Source organism: Leucoraja erinacea, chromosome 18 (assembly GCF_028641065.1).
Source record: "Leucoraja erinacea ecotype New England chromosome 18, Leri_hhj_1, whole genome shotgun sequence".
Lineage (NCBI taxonomy): Eukaryota > Metazoa > Chordata > Chondrichthyes > Rajiformes > Rajidae > Leucoraja > Leucoraja erinaceus.
The window spans coordinates 34,091,876-34,113,871 of record NC_073394.1 but is presented as its reverse complement, the minus strand read 5'-3'; the positions used below and the strand labels follow the sequence as shown (position 1 = coordinate 34,113,871).

The 21,996-nt window shown below is 43.4% G+C and overlaps 1 protein-coding gene across 2 annotated transcripts in view; it reads right to left on the bottom strand.

The window, feature by feature from the left end:
• Positions 1 to 21,996, bottom strand: part of LOC129705895 (astacin-like metalloendopeptidase) — a 165,422-nt gene that overhangs the window by 121,330 nt on the left and 22,096 nt on the right. For both annotated transcript variants that reach the window (XM_055649791.1, XM_055649792.1), the window contains exons 3-5: positions 19,001 to 19,134; positions 18,846 to 18,924; positions 8,752 to 8,829 (exon numbers count right to left, since the gene is read on the bottom strand). In XM_055649791.1, coding sequence (XP_055505766.1) covers positions 8,752 to 8,829; positions 18,846 to 18,924; positions 19,001 to 19,069 — 226 coding nt within the window. In that variant the 5' untranslated portion in view covers positions 19,070 to 19,134. The remainder of the gene's footprint in view (positions 1 to 8,751; positions 8,830 to 18,845; positions 18,925 to 19,000; positions 19,135 to 21,996) is intronic.

The following is a 21,996-nucleotide window of genomic DNA, read 5'->3' as shown; positions in this document are numbered from 1 at the left end:
GAGGACAATTTATTCCAGAGAATAAAAATAATCCACTAAATGAGCACATAATTGCACTCATTTCAGTCAAACATGTGGGAAACAGAACATGGAGAACAACTATGTGCCTGGATCAGATATAGATGGACTCCTTAGATCGCCCTTGATGCCTCAATGCTGCAGCTATCCTCTAAGCTGGAGCGGTCTACAAAAAAAGCAAACCACGGGATCCTGAGGCCCTATACACAATCTCCCTGTTGCCTCGACAGTTCACTGACGATCAAAGACATTTAAAAGCTGTTCATATTTAAATATTATTTTAAAAACCTTGAAAAGATCTTCCTAACAATTAAGTAATCAAGAAAAAAACATTACCTGCCCTTTTCAAACAAGCACAGAGAACTATTTAAATGAGGTCATGCAACATATGCTAACTTAGGGCCCGAATGCAAAGAACATTTGCCTCCTGAGGTCAGGATACATCTGCTTCATCTTTGGAATGAGCAATGCTTCCAGTGTCTGAACAAAACATCAAGTGTGTGGCACTCATCTCTACAGAACCAATAATTAATTTAATTATGTGTGAAGCCACAGGAGATGGACAAAGATCCTGAATTAATATTTCTCTGTTTTTTACCATGGAAAAATACATGAAGACTAAGAAACTTGGGAAAGTCAATGAAGATGTCTTGAGGATTACCTCAGGCAATCTCCCCATTGACAGCCTCCAACCTTATAGTTTCTCAACTCGTACTGCCCATTTCTCCTTCCCAAAATCCACAAACAGGACTGGCAGACAGAATCAGGCAGGCTGCCTGCTCCTGCCCCATTGACCTAAATTCCAAGTACCTTAATTCCATCTTGTTGCCCCCCCCACCCACCCCTCCTTGTCCAGTCCCTCCTGACCTACATACAAGACACCATACATGCTCTTCAACACTTTAAAAGCTTTCAATCCCTCGGTCCCCACTGCTTCATCTTTACCATGTATGTCTAGTCCCTTTACACCTTCAATCGCTCAGGGCCCCTAATCCACCCTTCAACAGATACTCAATCAGTTCCCCATATCTAGCACTCTCCTCACCCTTTCAAATCTGGTTTACCCTCAATAACTTCCCTTTTGACTCTTCTAACTTCATTCAAGTTACACAGTCCAGACTGAAATGAGGCGCAAAGGGTCTCATCTATTTCTTCAGAATAACACTGTAAGATTTTGTCAATAGGTTTAATTGTCATATGCACTGGCAATGGAACAATGAGATTCTTACGTGCTGCAGATTTACAGGCCCATTAATACAATAACAAAAATATTTAATAATCAATACAATAAATGAATAATCAGTAGCACTCAGTGACCAACCCATAATAGTGCAAAATCAAAGTACGTAGAGCAGGCAAAACAAAGTCCATGGCAGGTCATAGTTGCTGAGGTAGGTGTAATTAGTGTTGCACAATTCAAGAGTCTGATGGTTGCTAGGAAGAAACTATTATTGAACCATCACGGTGTTTAGGCTCCTGTACCTCAATCCCGATGACAGTAGCAAGATGAAAACATGGTTAGGGTCGAGTGAGTCTTTGATGATATTAGTTGACTTTTTGAAGCAGTGCTGTGGTGGGGAAATCAGTATCTGTGATGGACCGGGCAATGTCACCCACATTCTGCATGATTCTTCATTCCTGTGAATTTGATTTACAGAATCGTGACGCAACCTGTAAGTAAGCTCTCTATCACATACCTGTGAATGTTCACCAGCATATTTGGTGACATAGCAAATCTTCTAAGAAAGTAGAGGTAATGATGTGCTTTCTTTGTAATTGCAGCAATGTGAATACAAGCACAGGTAACACCTATTGCTCTTGATGTAAATACTCACAGGCAGACATTGGAGTGCCAACATGAACTTTACCTGGTCTATTCCAAAACCATGTAGTGTAATCATCTACCATCAATTCACCAAATATAATCACTCTATCGTAATACAGAACCTGACTGGCGTCCTCAGGACTACTCAGTAGAATGTATACTAGATTCCTTTTATCATCGTATAGTGACATGAACCTCCTCTAGTGAGCTTGTGTTTGACCAGATTATACAGCATACAGCAGATAATAAAGTATTCCATCATCTCAATGGGGCTCTATAGGCATCCCCTTCCAGTAAAGGCAATTGAATGTCATCTTGTGCTCTTACTGTTTATCACTTCTCATGGACTCCAGATGGCTCCGTAGCTCTGATTGTGTCATCACTCAGCACCTCTATCTGGAACCTTGACACATACATGGAGCCAAGTAAGGAGAGATTGATGTTATCCTCAAGATCCAACCCTTCACTTCGGCTAAGTGCTGAAACTGGTAGTCGTAGCGCACGACCGGAGACATAAGCTACAATCAAAATTCATTTCCAGGATATGGACCACTTGGATATAGGAGCCTTTGTCCCCAGAATTCCTATGGAATTCACCATTCATGTAGGGAGCTCACAGTTTAGTTTATTATTGTTATGTGTACAAAGATACAGTGAAAAGCATTTTGTTGAATGCTATCCAGTCAAAGACTTACATGATTACAACATTTAGTGCAGGATAAAGTCTGATTAAATAAGTTGGACTGAAATGAATAATGGACTTTCAAGAATCCTGCAATTTCATATTAATTTGCCTATGACTGCTGATTTCTAATCATGGCAAAGGTGATAGTAAATATAATAGTAAGATTAAACGAGAACTTACCAGTTTGAAGTTTGATCTTTATTTTATGATGAGTTACGTTGGAGAGTACGTGAAGAGCCCCGCTCGCGCGCATCAATCTTCAAAGCAGCGGTGTGAAATCACAGATAACAGTAATTGAAGTATCATAGTAAGATCAGAAACCTAGAACTACCAGATAACCTTTGTGAGAGAGGGTTGTGAGTGGAGGGTACGTACTCACCATAAAATAAAGATCAAACTTCAAACTGGTAAGTTCTCGTTTAATCTTACTATTTTACTTCGGAGTCACGTGAGTGACTACTTGAAGATTTTAAAGCTCTGTGATTTCATGCCGTGAGAAACGAGTCTACACAACCACAGCTGCTTCATTGACAGATGAGGGAAACATTCATAATGCATACAGTCATGACATAGATTTAATACATGCTGATTCTGTTAAATGAAGTAATAATAATAGTAACACCACTCATCCGGGTGGAACTATAAATAAAACGTAAAATAGAGTTGACAAATACCCTTGGTCTGGCAATGGGTTATTATAAAATGTTTGGAAAATCGTTCCTTTGACCATGCCGCAACCGTTAGGATGTGGTCCAGCGGAACGTAAATAACCCTTGCTGCTGATGTTGTAGCAGCCCTGGTGCAGTGAGATCTGGAAATCAATATCTACTCATGCATAAATCAACCCCGTTTTATCACCTGGAAATGGTTTAACCAAATACGTTTTATAAAGTTTTTTGTATTAACAAGCATTGCAAGTTCAGAGCCTTGAAGGTTCTTGGTGACCTTGACGCATTGTTGTATATGTGTGCCCTCACATAGCTAAAGGTCCCTGGGTATTCCTTGAACTATTTTGAGACCTGACACCCCTTCTGCTGTGCTTAAGTAATTATAAACATAAAATATTATGTATATTATTTACAGATGTAATCATCCTGTCCCTTTGCAATATGTAGCGAGTGTTGCGCTAAACCAGGGCCAGGGCCTTATGAGAGGCGGCCAAACCTAAAGATGTAACTGGAGCCCCCTTTTGTTATAGTGTTAACACAATGTCAATATCCCATACTGCATTGTACTTGCCCTGGGAGAACTTGTGTTAAAGATATCCTTTACAAACTCGATATCCGGGGTGAACCCGACAGAGTGGGTCCCGTTTGCTGCAGCAAATATGATGGGAAAGCACGTTGGCACAGTTAATGGTCCTATAACTCAATTATTGTCAAAAGACCATTTAAAATGAACTCCAAGACGTCAATAACCTGTACCGTTTTAAATGTAACATTAGCATTAAACAACACTTCCCATCTCCTGAAAAAGAAATGTACTGCTTTTTCCTTTTTTGGTGCTATCTCAGCACTCTGGAATGAACACATACAAGGATAAGTGTGACAACCCAAGCCGTAGGGGCAGTCTATTCAGAATCTACAGAGCATAAATTGATTTTATCATGCTGGGCTGATTTCACGAGCCACAGCCTGAACCAACAACATTTACGTTTAGAATAACCGTATAAGGTTGTATTATTACTCCCGACAAATCGAGAATCTAAGCTGCATAGGTCAATCAGACAGTAGGAAAAACCTAAAGCGGGATCTTGATGACTTTATTTGAAGACCTGACTGACTAGGCAAAATGGAGGAAGATATAAAAGACCATTCCTCCTCCTTGTAGCGAGAATGTATCTTTCGCCACTGTTATGCCACATATTTTTGCAACCTGTGAATAAGCATGAAAGCAACATATCGATATTCGGTGTTCCATAACCAGAAATTCATAAATACTGTGTGATCCAACACCCATTCTGTGTTGTCATTGATCTGTACTTGATGATACACCAGAGGCAAATGAGATTAGGTAAACTATTACAGGATACTTTTACTTGGTTGACTAACATATGCCACCATCATAGTGTATCAACCTGAAGTTGAGCATGCAGATTATGCATATTCGCTCAATCACTCTTTAACCCATAGAATGTACGTAGGGTCTATAGATAGTTGATACCAATAACTGAAGAATTGGTAACTCATGCAAATCTCATCCATCTCCAAACTGGAGATGCCATTCAGCAATTTCCCATGTTAGGGCCATTAGCATTATTTTGCAATATAACTGAAATATTTACTGACCAACTGCTGGAGCAATTCTGAATACTGTTTGTCCATCATTGTGACTTTGATAGTTTCAGCTAGTAATAGCATAGGTGTATTAACAATGACCTACATGGCCCTTTTAGAGTTTGCCATTTAGCATGTCAGTTCTCCCACTTGCACAGCTGAATCACAGCTATTATATTGCCAATTAGCCTTAATGAATAGAGGCTGATTATAACAACAAGGGTGTTACAGATTTCTATTAACTCCAATCTGTTGCCCAGGGTGGCGTCATAGGCCAATTAATAGCTAAGGTAAATCCCAATGACCAACAAGTCTATTTGGTAACAATTTAATTTTAATTGGATAGAGGAGCCCAATTTCTTATATATAGTTTGAGACTGAAACTGTGGATTTTAGCAAAAATATGGCGTTAAAATATCATCCAGACAAGTCATCACAGTGTTTTTGAACTCTGAGTAGTCCGCTTTAAATACTTATTGTCATCATACTGTTATTATTGCCTTATCATAGCAATTGCCTCCTCCAAATATCTCCGATGATCCCTGTAAATGGGAACTCCCTGTGAAAATCAGTTGTTAATCAGCCATCTTTCATAATGAACAGGCCACGCATGCCATCATTTTGTGCCTGCCTTGAACGGCAACTCTGACCCGATTTACGAGCCTATCTGATAATTCTGCCCTGTCTTAAAAGACAACCCTGGCCATAATTCTGACCCAGTGTCGAAAGACAATTCTGGCCCCAATTCTGACCTGCCTTGAAAAGACAATTCTGCCCATTTTTCCCAGCCTGTCTCGAAGGCAATCCTGGCCAAAAATAATGAGCCTCAAAACACAATTCTGGCCCAATTCCGACCTGCTTGGAATGCTAGTATTGTCCAATTTTACATGGTTAGATGCCTCTAAGGAGATGATAATGTCTTAATCATTTGTGTATTGTGCAACCAAGTGTAAATCTTACCAACTTGTAAGTGGTCCTTAGTTGTAGAGTAGAACTGGCAGAGTGCGTGGAGCCTCTGGCCAGCTTTCATGCTGCCACCTGCTTCAGTGAACCGCTTACTGCCGATGAAACGATGAACCTTTGCTCATTGTTGGCCTTGACTGGTCCAACAGCTTATGCTTCGTCCTCCAGGTTTTCCCTGTTGAATAGGTCTTACCTGAATAGAAGATTTGGCGGCTGTCTCTAATGTCCCCCTGAGCGGTGTTCACTGCATTGTGTTGGAATGGCAAACCTTGCTGCCAGGAATGGTACTTCTGACACGTGCCCTTCATCCCTTGGGGTATGCTCCACAGCTATACCCTCAGACTCGGCGTCAGACTTATACTGACCCGCTATGCTCTCCTCCTCCTAGAGGAAGACATTAAGCAGCCCTGTTACAAGGCGCTGCTGGCGCGGCTCCCCCATCGGTCGGCGCTGCCATAGACTAGGCATCAACATTAAGCAGCCCTGTCCAAGGCGCTGCTGGCGCGGGCTCTCCCATAGGCCCGCGCTGACATAACTCCCTAGTATATCTAGATGGAGCATCCTCTCCATTAGGAGCTCCATCCTGGCCAACCTCCAAATTTGTATACCTTACCGGAGGAGAACCATCCCGGCACTAGGGCTGACCATTCTGGTTAGTTTTATCCCATATCCTGGGGACCACTGCGGTCTGGGAGCCTCATTGCTGCTGGATTTCCCCCACCCCGGGAACACCAGTATATCTTACAACCCTCCTGGCACTACCGTTCTAAAACAGAGCATCCAGAGGAAACTCACATTGTCCAATAAGAACGTACAAATTCTGTAGACAGTACCAGTAGCTAGGATTGAACCCGGGTCTCTGGCACTGCAAGGCAGCAACTCTACCGCTGTGATGCAGTGCCACCCAAATGGGATATTTCCCCAGCGCAACTGGAAGTCACTGACCGTGTTGTCAGTGACTGAGATCGCGAGCCCGACATTCCACAGCTACCCGCTTTCGCAGTTAGCACCGGGGTCTCCCCACAGCCCGTAGCTGGTTTCCTCGTCGGCCTTCGCGAAAACACCGACAGGAAACCTCTGTAAAAAGAGGTTCCTGCACGGAATCAAACACAGGTAAGAAATAGTAACTAGTAACCTTGCCTTTTAGTTTAAACTTACCGCTGGCAGGAGCGCGTGCCTGCTGGTCCAGTACTTCACCATGTGAACGACGATAATGACACGCATGCGCACGAGCGGGGCTCTTCACGTAGTCACTTACGTGACTCCGAAGTAAAATAAATATTTTCCATAAGTGCAAATATAGCACAGCAGTGAGCTGCAGTTCATGACATGGTTTGGAACAGTTGCCATTGTCAGGAATAGTCCAGAAGCTATGGAGTTGAAGGTGTCACTGATCTTCATTTACACTAAAAGAAAGTTTATGGATCAATGTAGGTACAGTAAATAGCTGGAACCATATCTGAAGAAAATGAATGGCCTCTATTTCCCAAGCTTTTACAACATTCGCCTGCAGGTGCCTTGCTCTTGAGATAGCTGGCTGTAGGGGGGTGAATCCCTATATATTCTTGAGGGGATGGGTGTGTAGGGATGAGCTCTTCTATCCCCTTTCTTTGGGAACCGTGGACATGTCCATCCGCCTAATGACTCCATGGTCCATCTCTCACTGAGGAAGAACACTGCCAAAGTCTGAAGCAATTAAGACATTTGTCACTTTGGAGTTCCCTACTTTTATGGCAGCTCAAAATACCCATGTATTTCATAGCAAAAGGATTTGAGTATAGGAGCAGGGAGGTTCTACTGCAGTTGTACAGGGTCTTGGTGAGACCACACCTGGAGTATTGCGTACAGTTTTGGTCTCCTAATCTGAGGAAGGACATTCTTGCCATAGAGGGAGTACAGAGAAGTTTCACCAGACTGATTCCTGGGATGTCAGGACTTTCATATGAAGAAAGACTGGATAGACTCGGCTTATACTCGCTAGAATTTAGAAGATTGAGGGGGGATCTTATAGAAACTTACAAAATTCTTAAGGGGTTGGACAGGCTAGTTGCAAGAAGATTGTTCCCGATGTTGGGGAAGTCCAGAACAAGGGGTCACAGTTTAAGGATAAAGGGGAAATCTTTTAGGACCGAGCTGAGAAAAACATTTTTCACATAGAGAGTGGTGAATCTCTGGAATTCTCTGCCACAGAATGTAGTTGAGGCCAGTTCATTTGCTATATTTAAGAGGGAGTTAGATGTGGCCTTTGTGGCTAAAGGGATCAGGGGGTATGGAGAGAAGGCAGGTACATGATACTGAGTTGGATGATCAGCCATGATCATATTGAATGGCGGTTTCATGCTCGAAGGGCCGAATGGCCTACTCCTGCACCTATTTTCTATGCTTCTATGTACTCCATTGCATGCCTAGTGAAGTGATAGAGGAGCTTTTTAAAAAGGGTTGCTGCTATGAAATGAGTATATATTAAAGTTGCCTCTTCTAAGTATTGCTCAACATTTGAATAATTAGAAAAGTTTGATCCACTTTCACTGGTGGATGTTCAAAATCACCATAGCGGAAATGATGATTAAGGTCTTCTGTGCATATGCTATAAATGTCCCCTCTGTACATGTGCAACATACCGTATATTCATAGTTTTGCAGTCTGCACAAGATCTATAGTTTTATCATGATGCACACTCAAAGCAATCAAAATGTATTTGCATGGCAGCAGAAATGTAAATAAATTTAGAGACCACAGCATATCATAGCTTTTTGTAAGATTTTACTTTGCACAAATTGGTCACTACTTTTCCTGCATTATACTTTTATTAGTCCTAAAGTGTGTTTGGACATCTGAGAGTGAACATGAAAGATACAACATAAATGCCAATGGCTCTTCTGACATGACGCTGCAGTCATTGCATTCACATTACAATTTTACTTTCATCGATTTAGCTAAGCAGTCAGTTACAATTTCCTAAAAATGCATATTATGATTCTTACCCAATCGTTTGTTAATTTCTGCAATCTTGGTAAATATATCCACCTCGTTGGAATCTGGGATCTTTCTTTGCAAATTACCTGCAATTCGCAATAAATTATAGTTACTTGAAAAATCATAATAGTACAGTATTATTTTCCAATTTACACCTGCAATTTTAAGAATGTATTTCTCCCTTATTTACTACAGGTACTTCTATGTGTGAGATTTGATGTATCAATTTCCTTTCATACTTTAATGAAACCACATGGTTGGCTTTCCCTCAAACTACCACAAAGTGCCCAATAAGGCTCCCATCAATTTTCTGAGCAGAAAAACAAGGGCCTGTCCCACTTACGCAACCTCTACAGGCGACTGTCGGCACCCATGATAGGTCGCCAAAATTTTCAACATGTTGAAAATTCAGCGACGACCAGAAAGACGTTACGACTCTTAGGAGACCTCTCACGACCTTAGGAGACCTCACACGACCATACAGGCTGTGTGGTCGTGAGGGGTTTCTTATAGTCGTGAGAGGTCACCCGCGACATGTCGCCAGGGGTCGCCTGTATGGTTGTGAGAGGTCTCCTATGGTTGTGAGAGGTCTCCAAAGAGTCGTAGAGTCTTTCTGGTCACCGCTGAATTTTCAACGTTGAAAATTTTGGCGACCTATCACGGGTACCGGAGGTCACCTGTAAAGGTCGCGTAAGTGGGACAGGCCCTTAATAATGGTGCCCAATAGTTCCATCTGACAGCCATGAATTCCATCTGATAATATAACTATTTGTCATGACAAGGGCAGCTTTAATTGGCTTAAGTTCCACTTATTCTGGTAAGTGACCCCTTCCAAATTTTCGTCAAATGTTCAAGATGAAGTTAGTCGCACGTTTTCCATTTTGCAATTAGGTTGAATATAGTGAACAGTGATTTTTTTCACTTATTCATAAGTGAGGATCATAAGTTGGATATTTTGTAAGTGAGGATCAAATTTGCACATGTTCAGGTTCAAATCCAAACACTGACACAACCTTTGGAGCAGGAACAAGTTGAGCCTTCCTTTCTGATGGAGAAGCTTTCACAAATTCCTACCAGTCAATTATAAACTGGACCTCAAAGCAGCCATTACTTCAGTGATTGTTCAGAGTAATTCATGGAGTTAGTTGAGCAGTAGCCAAATTCATCTCCCACTCTGATACTTTGCTTGCTGTCTCTCGGCAAATATATGAAAATACGTTTTGTGAACATTCGTGTTATAACTATATTTATGAAGAAAAATAGATATACTTCCTCCACAAAACTTTAGGAGACTTCTCCCACATCAACACATTTTCCTCAGTGCTTTTGCAAAACATAATGCCTTGTTTAAGAAAGAAGTGCAGATGCTGGAAAAACTAAAGGTAGACTAAAATGCTGGAGGAACTCAGCGGGTGAGGCAGCCTTTATGGAGAGAAGGAATAAGCGACATTTCGGGTCAAGACCCTTCTTCAGACTGATGTCGGGGAGGCGGGAAAAATAAAGGAAGAGGTGGAGACAGTCGGCTTGTGGGAGAGCTGGGAAGGGGAGGGGAAGGAGGGGGAAATCAAGGACTATCTGAAATTCAATGCTCATACCACTGGGGTGTAAACTACCTAAGCAAAATATGAAGTGCTATTCCTCCAATTTGCGCTGGGCTTCACTCTGGCAATGGAGGAGGCCCAGGACAGAAAGGTTATATTCAGAATGGGAGGTGGAGTTGAAGTGCTGGGCCACCGGGAGATCAGGTTGGTTAGTGCGAACTGAGCGGAATTGTTGGGCGAATAATCGCCGAGCCTGCGCTTGGTCTCCCTGATGTATTGAATTTGAACCTGGAACAGCCGATGCAGTAGATGAGGTTAGAGGAGGTGCAGGTGAACCTCTGCCTCACCTGGAAAGACTGCTTGGGTTCTTGGATGGAGTCGAGGGGGGAGGTAAAGCGACAAGTGTAGCATATTATGCGGTTGCAAGGGAAAGTTAATCCTGCACCATTTTCGCCACCTCCATCGGGATCCTACCACTGGCCACATATTCCCATCTGCTCCCCTTTCTGCTTTCCACAGAGACCATAACTCTATAACTCCCTGGTCAATTTGTCTCTTCCCAGCCAAACCACCCCCTCCCCGGGTACTTTCCCTTGCAACCACAGGAAATGCTAGGCACAGGGACTCCATCCAAGGACCCAAGCAGTCTTTCCAGATTGTAGATTAGTGAGTCGTGTTATAAGTCATGCATTTGTAGTTATGCCCACTAGCTTGATAGCATCTTGGTCTGCTGCATTCCGTTAGTTTAAAGTAATCTCTTAAGAGAGAAGTTGTATTGCTTGTAATCAATAAAATCTATCCATCCTGACATGGTGTAAGGAAACTGTTATTATAAGGACTACAAATCAACATGGTGTCAGAGTGTATGGACTCACTCCTCAATTGATTCTATTGTTTTTATCATAGCTTATTTCTTTAACTGCGGTTATGGCTGCTGCTGTCAGGAAACCGGAGATCTTGGTGTTTGATGCAGACCTTGCAGAGCGATGGTGTGTATTCGAGGAGGATTTCTCAATCTTCATTGAGCGGCGGATCCAACTGCTGACCCTGCTCTTCGTGCATCAATTCTCCTAAATTTCGTGGAAACTGAGGCTCCTCGATGTGCCAGAAGATTTCACTGTGCACCGGCTAGGGTCGACGCTAATGGTGTACAGATTGCTGCAGAGTCTAACCGTGATCCCGAATGTCTCCTACGTAAATTCCAACAACTATGTGAGTTACGAGTTAGTGTGAGCATTGAACGCCATAAATCTTTTTCAATGTGTCAAAAACAAGGAGAACCTGTGGAGCTTTATGTTAATGCACTAAAGCATGTCGCTAGTCGATGCGATTTCAGAGATTGAAGATAGTTTGATATGAGACCACTTGATACATGGCATATTGAATGATACACTATGCGAGAAGTTGACCTGACCTTAGCTGCTGTTGAAAACCGCTGTCGTATAGCTGAATTAACCAATGCTCACTTTAAATCACTGACACATTCTGCTGCTCGTGAAGTCAATGCAGCCAGCGCGTCTAATCAAACTCCTCATCGACTGTTACAGGGGCCAACTAATAACCCAAGATGGATTGCTAACTGCTTTAATTGTGGCGGTTCACACACTGCAGTTCGCGACCGGTGCCCTGTGTAAGGAAAACTCTGTAGATTTTGCAATAAAATAAACCATTTTGCCAAATGCTGTCGGTCACACGGTAACAGATTTCAAATGAGAGCCTGTCAACTCGTTAAACCAGGATGATTGTCCAAGCTCCGAGTTCGCGCAAACAGATGGTGATAACACAGTAATTGATGTACATGCTTTGTCTGGCTCAGCGTACAAGCTGGATCCCAAGGTCGGTTTGCTCATTAACGACAAAACTCTTTATCTCAAGTTTAATAGTGGAGCACGCTGTAATGCTATGTCGCTGGCTGTCTTTCAATAGCCACAAAACACAGAAACTCTAACTCAGACAACTGCATCACTTATCTTGTTTAATCGTTCTCCACTACACCCTCTCGGCCAAGTAAAGTTACATTGCTACGTGGTACGTGAGAAAGTACCATCCATACTGGGTGCCGATGCATGCCATGACATGGGTTTGATTTCCTTCAGCCCTTCTGTCTGTCCGCTGAATATAGGTTGTGATTTGACACATCACATTTTAACACAATACAAGGATTTGTTTAACGACAAGCTGGGCAGGTTGCCTGTGAGATACACGATTACTATTGACCCTGACACAACCCCAGTTGTTCGTCCGGCTCACAGGATTCCCTATACTATGCGGGATCGTGTACAAAGTGAACTTAACAGAATGGTGGCTCTTCGTATGATTACTCCCGTAACTGAACCCTGACTGGGTCTCCTCAATGGTTGTCGCTACTAAGAAGAACAGATGAGATACGGATTTGAATCAACCCCAAGGACTTTAATACAGTAATTAAAAGACCGCGATATCCAATGTGTTCTGTCGACGAGATTGTGTCGTAGATGGCTGAAGCGACTGTATAGACAGTGCTAATGACAAGAGTTCGTTCTGGCAGATTCCACTGGAACATAAATCTTCCAAGCTGACAACTTTCAGTACTCCGTTCGGACAATATAAATTTCTGAGGATGCCCTTTGGTATACGTTCTGCCACTGAAGTATTTCAACAATCCATGGAACAATTGTTTCAAGAGTCAAGAGAGTCAAGAGTCAAGAGTCAATTTAATTGTCATTTTGACCCCTTGAGGTCCAAACGAAATGCCGTTTCTGCAGCCATACATTACAAACAAATAGACCCAAAACACAACATAATTTACATTTTACATAAACATCCATCACATTGCAGGCCAAAAAAAACTTATCTCTCCACTGCACTCCCCCCCCCCCCCCCGATGTCATAGTCAAAGTCAAAGCCCCCGGCTGGCGATGGCGATTGTCCCGCGGCCATTAAAGCCACGCCGGGTGGTGCAAGATCGCACACCGGGTTCTTGATGTTGGAGCCCCCGGCGTGCGCTCGCAGAGTCCCGCGGCCATTCCAAGCCGCGCGGGGCGGTGATGTTAGGCCCCGCTCCAGGAGCTCTTCGACCCCGCAACTCGGGCGGGAGAAGTCGCCGTTGCAGGAGCCCTGAAAAGGCTTGCAGTGTACCCATGCTCTATCGTGGTACACAATATCCTTATTGCTGGAAAAACGGTTGAGGAGCACGATGCCAATCTGACAAAAGTGTTGAAGCGTGCCGAGGCCATCCATCTCAAGCTCAATCCCAAAAAATGCAGATTCCGAGTGAATGAGGTAAAATACTTAGGCCATATTTTTACCTAGGACGGCCTGAAAACGGATCCAGCGAAAACCAGTGCTATTAATGAGCTTCCAGCACCCACGGATGTGCCCAGTTTGCAGAGGTTCCTTGGCATGGCTAACTATTTGAGCAAATTCATTCCGGATTTCAGCAAAATATCAGCCCCATTGCGCCAACTCACACACAAAGACTCTGCTTGGACCTGGCATGAACAACAACAGGCAGTATTCGACACTCATAAATGGCAGATGTCTGGCAATCCTACTCTAGCGTACTCTGATCCTAAACTACCTATTACACTTACATGTGACGCCTCACAACACCTGCTGGGCACTGTATGTCTTCAGAATGATGGCCATGGCAATAGATCTGTCACCTATGCCTCGCGCACCATGTCTGACACAGAACAACGATACGTCCAAATTGAAAAAGAGCTGTTAGCGGTTGTGTTATCCTGCAAAAAGTTCAACGATTTCATGTTTGGCCGCACTATTACAATTGAAACCGACCACCAACCTCTGATCAGCATTCTCAATAAACCTATTCAAAGCTCTCCAGTGCGCCTACAATGGATGTTACTGCAACTTCAAAAATATGACATAGTCCTGAACTACAAACGTGGAAAGGATATGCACCTGGCGGACACTTTTTCACGTGCACCTCGGAAGACCTGCGTGGATCTCCCCTCGCAGGATGACGACTTTATTGTGATGACTGTATCCTTCATCCTTTCATCTTGGATGGAGGATCTGGTTGCCCACACTACCACTGACAAGACCCTATAGTCGCTAACTTCTGTCATTAAGCACGGCTGGCCAGACAAACACTACAACGTTCCATTGCCAGCCCGGCCATTCTTCCCTGTTCAAGATGAGCTAGTGCTACAAGACGGTATTGTTTTAAAAGGACACAAGGCCGTGGTTCCTGTTTCGTTGCATCACCGGTATTTTGACGCTGTTCATGCAGGACACCCAGGTGCTGAAGCCACTGTTTCACGGGCGAAAAGCATGTTTTACAGGCCTGGTATGGCCAAATACATCAACGAAAATGTGGCAGCTTGTGCTGTGTGCAATAGTCTTGGCGCCTCATCAACAAAAGCAACCACTTCTGCCACATCCTGTACCTGCACTCCCATGGTCTACAGTGGCAGCCGGTTTATTTGACTGGCACGGCAAGCAGTACCTGGTGCTCGTGAATTCGTATTCAGGATGGTTCGACATTGATTTTCTCAGCAATCCCACGTCCAGCGGTGTGATTTCGAAATTATCTCGTCATTTTTCCGTCCACGGATCTCCAGGCAAGCTGCTGACTGACAACGGTAGTCAGTTCACCAGCCAACAATTCAGAGCGTTTGCTAGACGCTGGAATTTTCACCACATCACCAGTAGCCCTGAATATCCACAGTCTAACGGGCTGTCAGAACTGCGAAACAGCTCATGGAACGCTCTAACAGAGCTAAATCTGACATATTCCTGGATTTACTCAACTTACGCAACATTTCCCGTGACCCTGCCTTGGGTTCACCTGCTCAAAGATTATTATCAAGGAAGACCCGTACCACACTGCCCATAGCAGAGCAAGCATTAATCCCACAAGTTTTTTCCACCTGAGGAGGTTCAATTCAGGTTGCAACAGAGAGGTGACACTCAAAAGAAATAGTTCGACAAGGCTAGTAGGCCACTGCCACCATTGACCAAAGGCCAACTGGTCCGCTTACAGACTGACAAAGGCCATGACCTTATTAGGATAATTTCTGGCCTTGCTTCGGAGCCACGCTCATACATTGTTAGAGCCTATGGCGGCACCTGCCGACGCAACAGGCAACATCTTCTGCCTGTGAACAAGCCAATCCCTCCTCATTATCCGGATCGTACAAGTTCATTTCAATCTGCATCTAGTGACCCTCGCATGCTCTTGCCAGCACAACAATCCATGCCTGTGACAGTCCCTCTGTCTGTTCCATCTTCGCCTGCGCCACAGGCTCCTGCTTCGACTCCAGGGACGTTGGTCCACTACCCCACAACGGTGAAGACGCCTGCTCTTTACCTGGAGATAAAGAATGAAGATGGCCTCTATCGTACAGGTGCTGGTCGTGAAGTATCCGGACTATGTTTAACTTTCCACCAGTCTGTCATCGGTTGTGATACTTGCTTTGCTTAGTTATGGGTATATATTGTTATTGATTCTTTAAGAGGGGGGTAGTAGATTAGTGACTCATGTTATTTGTCATGGCATTTGTAGTTACGCCCACTAGCTTGTTAGCATTGCGGTCTGTTGCATTCCGTTAGTTTAAAGTGAACTCTTAAGAGAGAAGTTGTATTGCTTGTAACCAATAAAATCTATATATTCTGACATGGTGTAAGGTCACTGTTACTATAAGGACTACAAATCAACACAGGTGAGGCAGAGGTTCACATGCACCTCCTCCATCCTCATCTATTGCATCTGATGTTCTAGGTGCCAACTGCTCTACATCGGTGAGACTAAGCGCAGACTTAGCGATCGTTTCGCCCAATACCTCTGCTCAGTTCGCATTAACCAACCTTTACTCCCGGTGACTAAGCACCAACTCCTCCTCCCATTCCAAATCCGACCTTTCTGTCCTAGGTCTCCCCCATGGCCAGAGTGAGTCCCACCGCAAATTGGAAGAGCAGCACCTCATATTTTGCTTAGGTAGTTTACACCCCAGCGGTATGAACATTGACTTTTCCAATTTCAGGTAGTCCTTACATTCTCCCTCCTTCCCCTCCCCATCCCAGTTCTCCCACAGCCCTGTCTCCGACTTTTCTATTCTTCTTCCCGCCCCTCCCACCCCACCCCCACATCAGTCTGAAGAAGGGTCTCGACCCGAAACGTCACCTATTCCTTCGCTCCATAGATGCTGCCTCACCCGCTGAGTTTCTCCAGCATTTTTGCCTACCTCGGATGCAGGTCAATAGAGATTGGATAAGGGGGGGGGGGGGGGGGGGGGGGGGGGGGGGGGGGGGAATAGAATGGAACCATGGTCCTTGGAGACAATCAGAAACTTTTTCACAGGGTGAAAATATCAAAGTCCAGAGGGCATGACTTTAAGCTGAGAGGAGAGAAGTTTAAAGAAGATGTGCAGGGCAAGTTTTTAATTTTACAAAAAGTGGTGGGTGTCTGGAACATGCTGTTCAGGGTGATGGTTAAAGCAGGGAATATAGTGGCATTTAACAGGCTTTTGTGCATATGCAGGGAACGGAGGAATATTATTCAATGCAGTAAGTCCACCGTTCTTTTCATTAATGTGTAAGGCCACCACAACTCCTTTCTTAATCTTCACAGTTGGACCTATAGTTTTTTCTTTAATACCCAAACTTCCTTCTAAAATCCCAAATTCTTCTCATTCAAAAAACTCTTGATTTTCAATTTTCTAAAATCTATACATAACTAGTTGGACATTATGATTGGCACAGACATTTTGGCAAACGGAAACGAAGGCCTGAAAACACCAATCAAAATCGGGCTGCAGTCAAAAATAACATTAATACAAAATAATTTCCACCATTTTTCATTTTTATATCAGTTCTATTCTCTACCCTTTCCCCATCGACTTTAAAAGCTTTCCCTGGTGACTGACATGGCTAGCCGGACTCTATTGGAGTTACAATATCAGAGTAAACAATGTCATTAGTACAAATATGGAAATGCACACTGCATGAGTTTCACACAAAAGACTAATTAACAAAATAGAGGCCCATAAAATTAATGGATGAATAGCAGATGAATAAGAAAATGGCTTAAATCAATGTACAGAGACGGTGCTAGCCTTTTTACAAAGTGGAAAATGCTTTTCCACAAGGGTCAGTGGAGGTGTATTTTTCATTATACATAAGCAACTCCTTTCTTAGTCTTCACAGTTGGACCTATAGTTTTTTTCTTTAATACCCAAACTTCCTTCTAAAATCCCAAATTCTTTCATTCAAAAAACTCTTGATTTTCAATTTTCTAAAATCTACACATAACTAAAACTCTGATCTTGTGCTCTTCTGGTTTGTGTGGTTTTACTATTTGCGCAAAAACAGTGCGCGTTAGCGCTATGAATTTACGCCAGCTTACTCACTGTCCTCCTGTGCTGCGAGTTTTGTTCCAACTGTGGTATATTAAAAACGTTAGCGAGGTTTAAAAATCTTAAAAACCGCGCGTGTGCAGATCGATCTCTTCTCCTGCCAGTCAGCGCCACGAGGATTGGTCTCTTCTCCTGTCACTCCACGCATCATAGTGTCTTTACTGGAGCTGAGGGACGCTGTAGGTGGCCGACGGAAGTCTCCAACCGGACACATTTTTTTGTGCGGCCTGGCCCGGCGCAACGCGGAGATGTCGCCAAACGGAAAGCGGAGAATCTGATCCCGGCGGAGACCATCCAGCTTCCTAAACACACTGCCATCACAACTCCAGCTCCTTCCCCTCTGTTCCCCCTCGCTGGCTCCAGCCCCCATCCCCGTGATACTCCTCTCTCCCCCATGGTACTTCCCCCGTCTATTCTCCGAGCTCTAATGCCACCCCCACCTCCCTCCACCCGCACGCCGGCGTGGCCGTAGCTGCTGGTGCATCCTGACGGCTGATGTTCCTCCGGTGCACACAAGAAGGGAGAGGAGTGGCAACCACGAGATCCTGGGGAGGGAGAGTGGGGGTCGAAAGGGGATAGAGGGAGAGGAGGGGTGTAGGGAGGGGAGAGGAGTTATGGACGGAGGGAGTGACTGAGGGTGGGGGAAAGGAAAGGGGAGGGAGGGATTGGGGAGGGTAAGAGAGGAAAAAGAAGAGGGAGGAGGTGAGGAGGGAGGAGGTACAGTGGGGGAGGAGGGGAATAGAGGAAGAGGAGAGGGGGCAGTAGATGAGGGGGAGTAGAGGAGGGGGTAGGAAGTGGGGAATAGAGGGAGAGGAGGGCAGTGGGCGAGGTGAGGAGGGATGGTGGGGTGGATAGTAGGCGGTGTGTAGTGGGGAGGTGGGGGATAGAGGCATAGGAGGGGGTAGGGAGGAAGGAGTTTTGGAGGGAGGGAGGGAGTGACTGAGGGTAGGGGAAGGGAGAGGGACAGAGAGGTGAGTGAGGGATTGGGGAACGGGAGGATGAGAGGTGAAGATGAGGGAGGGTGAAGAGGAGGGGGAGAGAGTGCTAGGGAAGAGGGGAAATGAGCTGTGCCTGTGCAGTTGGGAGCTATGGTGAGTGGTGGAATATTGCGTTGGGGGACCAAGCCTCCTGTGTGACAGGGACCCGACGGATCCCACTTAGTCTAGTATTTGCTTTATTTTCTGTTACATACTCAAGTTTTACCTTGAAATTCGTAAATATCTGGATTTATATTCTGTGCAAGAAATAAACCTTGTAATGTCTGTGTCGTTGAACTATTCACCTGCATTAAAAGAAATCTGTATTACAAAAATAATGACAAGTAACTAAATATAGCTTGCAACTTATTCTCCTCTTACCATTACTGAACTACTCCATGATGTGCTCATCAGGGTTAAGGCCATTGCTGTTCCAAAGATAAATTCCATCTTCGAATGTTACACCATTATTTGTACATCTGCCTTGAATGAGACTCTTAGAATGGGGTATTGCTCTAAATAAATGACAGCACGTCATTTATAATAAACATAGTATCAAAAATATATGCTTTTAGATATTCTAATCGTGTTACTAAGTATTGCTAAAGACAAAAAATACAGTTGTTCAAAATATACATGTATATTGACCGCTATAACCTTAAGAAACCGCTTAAAAATGTAAGTATCTTGGGCCATGTTGAATTTTGCTTTTTGCAGTGCCCTCCATTATGTTTGCGACAAAGACCCATCCTTTTTTTATTTGCCTCTGTACTCCACAATGTGATTTGTAATAGAAAAAATAGCATGTGGTTAAACTGCACATTGTCAGATTTTAATAAAAGGTATTTGTATACATTTTGGTTTCACCATGTAGAGCTTACAGCAGTGTTTAGACATAATGCCCCCCCCCATTTCAGAGCACCATAATGTTTGGGACACATGGCTTCACAGGTGTATGTAATTGCTCAGGTATGTTTAATTGCCTCCTTCATACAGGTATAAGAGAGCGCTCAACACCTTAGTCTTTCCTCCAGTCATTCCATCACCGTTGGAAACGTTTATTGCTGTTTATCCACATGAGGACCAAAGTTGTGCCATTGAAAGTCAAAGAAGCCATTATCAGACTGAGAACCGAGAATAAAATTGTCACAGACATCAGTCAAACCTTAGACTTATCAAAATCAACTGTTTGGAACATCATTAAGAAGAGAGCACTGGTGAGCTAACTAATCTCAAAGGGACTGGCAGACCAAGGAAGACCTCCATAGCTTATGACAGAAAAATTCTCTCTACAATAAAGAAAAATCCCCAAACACCTGTCCGACAGATCAGAAACACTCTTCAGGTATGGATTTGTTAATGACCACTGTCCGCAGAAGACTTCATGAACAGAAATACGGAGGCTACACTGCAAGATGCAAACCACTGGTTAACCACAAAAATAGGATGGCCAGGTAAGTTTGCCAAGAAGTAATTAAAAGAGCAACCACAGTTCTGGAAAAAGGTATTGTGGACAGATGAGACAAAGATTAACTTATATCTGAGTGATGGCAAGAGCAAAATATGGAGGAGAGAAGGAACTGCCCAAGATCCAAAGCATACTACCTCATCTGTGAAACACGGTGGTGGGGGTGTTATGGCCTGGGCAGGTTGAAGATACTGTCTCATTTATCCTTATTGATGATACAACTGCTGATGGTAGTAGTATAATGAATTCTGAAGTTTATGGACACATCCTATCTGCTCGTTCAAACAAATGCCTCTACACTCATTGGCCGGTGGTTCATTCTACAGCAAGACAATGATCCCAAGCATACTGCTAAAGCAACAAAGGAGTTTTTCAAAGCTAAAAAATGGTCAATTCTTGAGTGGCCAAGTCAATCACCCGATCTGAACCCAATTAAGCATGCCTTTTATATGCTGAAGAGAAAACTAACGGTGACTAGCCCCCAAAACAAGCATAAGCTAAAGATGGCTGCAATACAGGCCTGGCAGAGCATCACCAGAGAAGACACCCAGCAACGGGTGATTCCATGAATCACAGACTTCAAGCAGTCATTGCATGCAAAGAATATGCAACAAAATACTAAACATGACTGCTTTCATTTACATGACACAGCTGTGTCCCAAACATTATGGTCTCCTGAAATGGGGGGACTATGTATAAACACTGCTGTAATCTCCACATGGCGAAACCAAAATGTATTAAAAAACCCTTTATTAAAATCTGACAATATGCATTTTAGCCACATGTGATTTTTTTTTTCTAATACAAATCTCAAATTGTGGTGTACAGAGGCAAATAAAAAAATGATGGGTCTCTGTCCCAAACATTATGGAGGGCATTTTTTTGCATAAATTTAGAAGACTCATTTGTTGAATGAGCAGAGGGTATGCAAATTGTATTTTTAAATGTTTGATTGTTGTAATTGATCTTAAAAAAATCAACAAATTTATGCTTTAATTATTTTCAATATAATTTTCAATGCATAGTATTGCAATGCAAATATTATTAACGTTAAAACTAAGCTATATTTGATTGACTTTTTCTATTTAAACGTTCATTGAATGCACTCAAATAACAAACTAAAATAGTAACAAATAACTCATCACAGCTGCACAGCAAATGGTTCCCATAGAATAAATTAAAGACCATTATTTCTAAACAATATCAACCATTGACAAAATTATACATGACTGTCAAGTTTTCAACTTATTCATTTACATACTAGAGATATTAATGAAAGTCTAAGGTAGACAAAAGTGCTGGAGAAACTCAGCGGGTGAGGCAGCATCTATGGAGCGAAGGAAATAGGCAACGTTTCGGGTCAAAATCCTTCTTCAGACTAATGTGAGGGTGGGGGAGGAGGAAGAAAGGAAGAGGTGGGGCCAGAGGGCTGAGGGGGAGCTGAGAAGGGGAGGAGAAAGTAAGGACTACCTGAAATTAGAGAAGACAATGTTCATTCAAAGGTACCGCTGGGGTGCAAACAGCCCAAGAGAAATATGAGGTGCTGCTCCTCCAATTTACAGTGGTTCTCACTCTGGCTATGGAGGAGGCCCAGGACAGAAAGGTCGGATTTGGAATGGGAGGAGGATTTGAAGTGCTGAGCCACCGGGAGATCATAGAACTAACAACACAAAAAAAACGTCTATTTCATCCTGTCATATCTATTCTTGCACACATTTAATTGTATGCACTTCAATGATTATACTCCAATCAATGGTTTATTGATCATCCCACATTGGTGTGTGGCCATTCATAGCCCATACAATACAATACAATACCTTTATTTGTCATTTGAACCTCACATGAGGTTCAAACGAAATGTAGTTTCAGCAGCTATACAATAAAAGAACCAAAACACACACCAACACTA